This window comes from Lampris incognitus, chromosome 2, assembly GCF_029633865.1.
Source record: "Lampris incognitus isolate fLamInc1 chromosome 2, fLamInc1.hap2, whole genome shotgun sequence".
In the NCBI taxonomy this organism is placed as follows: domain Eukaryota; kingdom Metazoa; phylum Chordata; class Actinopteri; order Lampriformes; family Lampridae; genus Lampris; species Lampris incognitus.
In genome coordinates, this window is record NC_079212.1 from 113,810,576 (window position 1) to 113,818,101 (window position 7,526).

General features: G+C 40.9%; 1 protein-coding gene across 1 annotated transcript in view; it reads right to left on the reverse strand.

Moving 5' to 3' along the window:
* nav1b (neuron navigator 1b) overlaps positions 1–7,258 on the reverse strand; it is a 57,756-nt gene extending 50,498 nt beyond the window's left edge. Inside the window, exon 1 of the mRNA XM_056272813.1 lies at positions 6,625–7,258. Coding sequence (XP_056128788.1) covers positions 6,625–7,258 — 634 coding nt within the window. The remainder of the gene's footprint in view (positions 1–6,624) is intronic.
* Between the last annotated feature and the right edge of the window lie 268 nt (positions 7,259–7,526).

The window sequence follows — 7,526 nt, forward strand, 5'->3', positions numbered from 1 at the left end:
GCGTTAGAAAAGGGTCAAGGATGTACTCTGATTTTCTCTCAAATATTGACCGGCTCCAATTAAACAGAATTCAAACAGGGGGACAACTGAAAGCGTCCCATTTGAAACATATACATAAACCCACAAGAAACATGCCTGTAAACACACACACACACACACACACACACACACACACACACACACACACACACACACACACACACACACACACACACACACACACACACAAACAAGCATTCTTCTTGTACTTCTATCTTTGTGAGGACCCCTCATTGACTACATTCATTCCCTAGCCCTTAACCCTAACTTTAACCATCAGAACTACATGCTTGACCTTAACCATTGCCCTAACATTAACCTAATTCTAACCTTAACCCTAAACCCAAGTCCAAATCTTAAAATTGACACTTAAAGAAATGAGGACTTGCCAAAGTGTCCTCACATTGCAAAAGTGTCCACACTCTGATGGTAAAAAACTCAAAGTTTGCACTGCTATCCTTATTAGGAATATTGCATTGACTTAAATTCATTTTGGACCACCTAACCCAAACCTTAACCCTAACCCTAAACTTAACGATAACCAATTCATAACTAACCCTAAACTTAACCTAACCTCAACTCACACCTTACCCCTAACCTTAACCAGGACCTCAGATATTACATTTTACCTCATTAGGGCAGGGCTTTGGTGCCCATGAGGACTACTGGTCACGACAAAGTTTGTGTTTATACTGGAAAAGGTCTCCAAAAGGCAACAACACACACACACACACACCACATCTCTTTTTTGCACTCAAACTGTGATAATTATAGATACTACTATCTTGCAATAAAGACAAAGCAAAGGTCTATATTATGTAACCTCTGATAGAGCAGCATTTGTCATGCCAACATGCGTTAACATATCCTAACACGGTTGTCTTCGATTTCTTCAGTTTTGGTGGATGTACGGACACATGGTGAGCACAACAACAGTCCGTTTTCATACCACAAGTCCAAGAGCTCCATTGGAAATGCATGAGCCACGTTTCTTTTCTTTTTTCTTTTTTTTTTTTTTTTTTTTTGGAGAATGAAGACTGTTTGACAGTGTCATCTGACACGCTAATATTGAGCGATATATCAAACCAAGTCAAACATTTAATTAAACCTAATTAAATTCTAGATAATGTTTAGCTTTGCATTCTGGCACCAATCTACTGCTCTTTCACATTTCATATGAAAGGTCCTTCTTCATTTTCTTCTTTTTTTATCTTTTGTGGCATACTCGACACAATTAGCGTGCATGCACCATTACATTTGAGTACTTGGCAGTAATGGCGGACCAATGAACAATAGTATCTAGAGGAGCTTTCACTAAAAAAATGCTAGATTAAATCTTTAAGATAATGTATGGAATGTCTTGGTGAGATAAGGTCTCCATTTAGTGGTTCATCACCATGTTAATGTTTAATATTCAACTGATTGTGTACTGCATATGACACCATCCAGACAGGAGTCAATGAGATTTGTACGAGATGATACAAGGAGCTCGAGTTCCTGTACGTTATCTTGAGCAGAACTCCCTTATTTCTTATGTCTCCATTAGTGCAGGTTCAATTCAAGGACTTCAAGGTACATTATGGAGACTTAAGCCACCAATGTAATGATAAAAGAAGCTCAATAATATTCGGGCATCATTCCTCAGGATGCATCAGCAACTGTCCACAACTTCAGATGCACTTTCCTTTGCAAGGCGCCAGTAGTCTAAGAGTAAGAGTCACTTTATTTGATCTGCTGTCACTGAACACATTAAAAGTGCAAAAGCTCCCTGCCCTTCAGAGATATAGGTGTGTTGAGTGGGATGACCATATGAGATAAAACAGCTGTCGAAACGTTGACTAATGTTTTCTTCCAGTCTTATCATTTTCAATACACTGCTACTTCTTAGCCCCACTGCTCTATCATTGTCATGCGTTAGGTCAACAAATTTCTTCCACTTCCTTTGGCATTAATATCCCTCAAAGCAACCAAAAACTCTTGTCAAACTCCTACATAAAACTTCAATAGAATCACCAAATTATATGGAGATGCCTCTAATTTTCCTTGCATAAATTTTTTGTTTTTGTTTTTTTGTTTCTTTACAGACAACTACAGAGGATCCGTTAAAACAGGAAGTAGTCCTGTTTTATTTATAAGAAGTCCCAAATTGTGAGCACCTCTTCACTGAGGAGACAGCTACGTCCCTCTGCTGTTAGACGTTGCTCTGCATTGCAGTGATGTTTATCCCACAGAGGAGCAACACTGAAGGTGAATACTAAACCAGGCCCCAAATGAGGGAAGACCTGTAAATAATGAAACACTTGCAGGATCCTCTCTAATATCGATGCTACTCCTGCATCCATAAGTGTTGCCCAGCTTCCTTTTTTTTTTTTTTTTTTTGCCAAGGGCAACTTTTCTCACCTCCTACTATATATAGTACACAGACTTTATTGGTACTTTCTAGTACCTACACTACTACATAATAGGTTTAAAAATCAAAAACTGATATGCATAGAACATTGGACTTATGCATAGTTGTATCAATTTTCTCAAATTCAACGTGTTATGTCTAAGTGACACAGTAAGCAACACATCAAACTACCTCTACTTCATGTTTTAAGATAACTTACTCCACAAATGAAACTGATGCTGATGTATTAGTAGGGCCAAAATGGACCAAAGTTAGTAACACAATAAACACATTATGCAGAGAGATTGCTAGATGTAAATGGATTCATTAAACAGGACTCAAACAAAAAATAATGCTTCATTATGACCCAGTCTTAGCAGAGCGCCCATATATCAAACTATATCCAGATGGCTTTTCATAACATCTTCACAAAAGTTAATAATTCTTATTGTTCTAATTCTTCATAACCTCCAAATACAAATCACTCTCTGCTGCCCTTAATGCAATTCCTTATGTCTTCATATAGTAATAATAATAGATCAATCTTATATAGTGCTTTTCTAACACTCAAAGTCGCTTTACAATAAATGGGGTGAAACAAGACAACAGATAAACATAGCACAAACATACAGGGGTGGATGGGAAGGGGGGCTATGACAGGGAGAAGTGGCAGCCACACATGACACCAGCAGTATTCTCCGACTTAAACAGATACAAAAGGGCAAGAAAAACAAAAAACAACAGCACTGTGGACGTTGATTTTCTGTAGGGGTTTACTCCCGTAGCCTATTCCTCTCCCGAGGTATCCACCAGGCAGTGGCACTATTTAACCTATAGCTTGGGGATATGGTGCACTAATTCGTAATTCACCTGTGTTTGAAATATTGCCAACCACATATTCCAATATTACTGTACACAGCTGTGGGCCATTGTAATAGCTTTGGAGAGCTTGCATGACAAGCCACATCCTATTATGGATGATGAAATGAGGCTGCGTTGGTCTTTCTGTTGTTTTCTTTCGAAGACCCTCTTCAGGAATAATGCTTTTCCAACTACCAACATACTCTTCTCCCTTTGTGGCTATAAGTGTATCTCAGAGGAACCCTGCAAATCCACTGCACTAATAACCCCCCTGTTTTTAGTCTGGCTGTACAAATTTTTTTGGGGAAAAAATGATTTCAGACAACTTATATCTAAAAAATCGGATAACGAAAAAGCAACAGAAGCTGGACTCTGTGGAAGGAAGAGGACCTGGCCCAAATAATGAAATCAGGGTATTGATGGAGTCCATCTACTGTACGTATGTAGGTTGACTGAGACAAAGCAGAAAGAAAGTATATGCAAACAAAATACAGCAACACGGCATTCTGATATTTTTTTGCATCTTCAGTCTAGTCTTATGATGATGACAGTGCTCCGGTATTATTAAACACAGCCATGTTACACTAACTTGTGGGGCGAATTTAATAAATGAGTCTGTTAACACAGCTGGCTGATCTTGTTACCATATGGGATTAAACAAAGTCTCTTTATCTTCTAAGTCAAAAAGCATCCTTTAAGCAATGTACTGTGGTTCACTGCATAAAACATCCATCTTAAAAAAAACAAAGAAAGAAAAAAATCCCTGGCTGTTTTTATTCAGCTGTAAGACATTCTGCCAGCAGTGTAAGACAAAGAAAGAAGAAAGAAAAAAAAGATTTGAAGACTTGATACTAAACTAGGTGACTTGTTAGGTAGAATACTTCTCGCAGTGTGGTGAGAGTTATGCTGAGATGAAAAAAGAGGGTGTGTGCAGCACTATGCACTATGCACTGCAGTCTATGAATAAGTTGATGTACAGTATTTAATAAGGCTGTTCTTTGTACTCTATTATGCGCAAAAGATGAATGAGCCATAGAAAATGCTCAATCTCTCAAGTGGGGAAATGAATTCTGAAAGGATAAGTGTTACGAATACGCACAAAAATAACCATTCACATGCATTTCTTTTTTTCACATGGACAATACAAGTGAATTGGTGATATCGCGAGCGCTTCCCTTCTTTCCACATGAACAAGCTCTGCTCATTGGTTGGCTGTTTGATCTGACATGAAAACAAAGCGCTTGACTCTTTTGACGGTCCCATTGGGGATTTTCATTTTAAATGTTGATAAATAATTCATTAAGATTATATTTTAGGTCAAAATCCCATTTTGCCATTTTCCTGTTTTCTGAAATAACGACCCCGAACTGATATGGAAACTACTGTGGGAGTAAATGAGTCCTATTGTGGAGAAAATATGCATGTGTGTGGAGCATGAGCTACTGCCGGTGAGGTCAAAAATGGGTGTGGTACTGTATCATATATAGCTCTCAGAAATTTTGGCTGTTTCCACTGAATAGGCATGATTACTGAATAATGGAAAATCCAATGACGGCAATGTTTACACTGCCACCCACACCGTCGTCAGTTCTGAGTTGGCTACAAGTATGACTAGCATGACTGATGGACATCCATATACACTAATGAGGCATGCATAACAGATTAGATCACTGCAAATTTACTCATTACGATAAAGCAGGGGGCTCACACTGCAGATGGAGGTTAAGAATCAGAGCTGCTTTCTTAGCAGACTGTGAACCTTAGATGTACAATACAGCAGTAAATGTACATGAGATGCTTGTTTGTGTATTTTCAAGCCAAATTTGTCAATGCAAGGATTTAACATATTGCAGTCAAGAGAGAAATGTCAACTCTAATGAAGATCAGGGGCTTGAGGCTGGACAGCCTTGTTTCAAATGGGGAGGTCATAGCCCAGGATGCTGCTGTTATTGTTAATCCTTACCATAATAGTATCATACAGTAATAGTAAAGGGTTTACTTTCTGAAAGCCAACTCTTGTCCACAATCACTGCTTAGCAACATGCTGTTTTTTTTATATGGTGCACAGCAAGAGTAGTTCATCTCAAATATCCTACAACCTAAGAAATAGCCCCAGAAATAACCTCCCCAGGAGGAAATATGGGAAAAATTTTTGATTTGAAATAAGTAATCCAACTCAGCGGAGATTTTGGTCCAATTGTAACCGAAGTATCCACTGGGATGTGCTCATTTGTTCAGGATATTCAATTCTGACCTGTGGGTTTGTTTGAGATATTCAATACATCTGCTTGAATGATGGGAAACTCATTCCTCCACCGAAGTGACCCATAGATGTTGTAAATATACACATACAGCACCTGTTCTGATAAACTCACTAACATGCCGTTTTTATAAAAGCAAACCAAGCAAGCAGCATTTTTTTTTCTTTTGGTGTTGTTTGTTTGGTGATATCATCATCTATTTATACACCTTTAAAGTGCACCTAAAAAGAAAAAGGGCCGTTTTCTCTGCCATTTTTCTCCTGTTGAACATGGTGTGTATACCATCTGTCAATGGCTACGGATGAATGGGGCTGGGAGGAGGCTAAATATGTGTCAGACGTCTGCCTAAAATGAATTCAATATGGCACGGCTTATTTCCCCATTTCCAGTTTCTTGGAAGCATACATGGATATCACTGGGTGGATCATAGAGGGCATGGGCATGTGTTAAAGCAAACGAGAGAATTAGAAAGGAGATCAGAGTGCCAGGATTAACTCCCTGGGTTTTTTTTTTTTTTTGTGCACATGATTGAACGGCGGTGTATAACACTGTACAACCACATTTCACATCGCCAATTCTCTCGCACCTGGCTGGGGAGGAGACTAAGAACAATAGATGGAATGCACTGCAAAACACTGATCTGTCTTTCATCAATGTAGGATATGAAAAATCCCTTAATATTTGATTAACCATTTGCATTCAACAAACCGCTCTGCGTTACAAAGACTCTAAGCTGGATCAGCATTCGCAGTTAATACAAACCTTTTGGTCAAGCATGCTTTGCAAGTAAAGAATGACCTTTAAAATTTGTGTAGGTTTTTTCTCAGTCGAGAGTGACTGACCTGTCTAAATACCATTTCAGACAAAATAGGTGGTGGTGGTGGTGGGGGGCTGCAGTGGCGAGCAGGTGTTAGCAGTTGCTGTAGTTAGGGGGTATGCTGCTGACTTTATTTTTTTTAAGCATTGAGCGGGGTACAGTAGTAGAAGCGCGCATTGGTTTTGTAGCACATGATAGTCAAACACCCCTGAGGGGAGGGTGGAGGTAATATATAGGGACTGCTCTGTTGTACTCACCAAGCATCTGACTGAAGAGCAGCTGCTCCAGGTCTCCCAGCACTGTCACCACCAGCTCTGGGTCCACCTTCAGGAAGGGTTTGTCTCCCCCTTCGTCTCCGTGGCCCTTGGAGCCTGACTCTCCCCCAGCGCCAGCACCTTGCTTCTTACTGTTGGCCTTGGCCTTGCTGGAGAGGATCTCATCATCTGACTTCCCATCCTCAGATGCCTTGTTTAGGGGTTTCACCTCAGCATAGGGACCTCGTGGTATGCGGCTCTGCTTGCTGAGGGCAGAGGGAGCTGCCAGAGGGCTGAAGGGCTTGGGCTTGCCCTGGAACAAGGAGTGCTCAGATTTGGAGAGGTTGCGTGAAAGCGGGGCACCCCCTCCGGCACCACTGCCACCCCCTGTTGTTTTGGGTTTGCCTGCCTTGGTCTGCCCGGCCCCAGCCTTACCCATGTCGTCGCACCACTTGGGCTCGTAAAGGTGCAACTTCTTCTCGGCATCAGTGAGAACGGCCAGGTTAGTCATAGACCTCTGCTTGCGAAGATTGGAGGGCACTGGTAGTCTGCCCTCGGAGCTACCTGCTCGGTAAACCTTTAGTTCCCCCCGTTGTGTGCTTTGGGGCACCCCAGACTTGGCTCTCTTTGCTGCCATTCCAACTCCTTTGCCATCTGCTTGGCCGTATGCCTTTGTGCTATCAGTCCTCTCCATCTTCAAATCTCCCTCTCTCCCTTTCACGCTATTCCCAAGCATGCCTCCTGCATGAGACCATTTAGAGAAGCATCAACAGGGAGGATGCAGGCTTCCTCACACAAACCCTTTTCCTTGTCAGGAGAATAAAAGGAAATTCACATAGGAAAATGCTACCAAGGGAATCCTGCAGCTTTAAAAAAGGGAAAAAAAAGGAGGCTCCTTGTTCCCC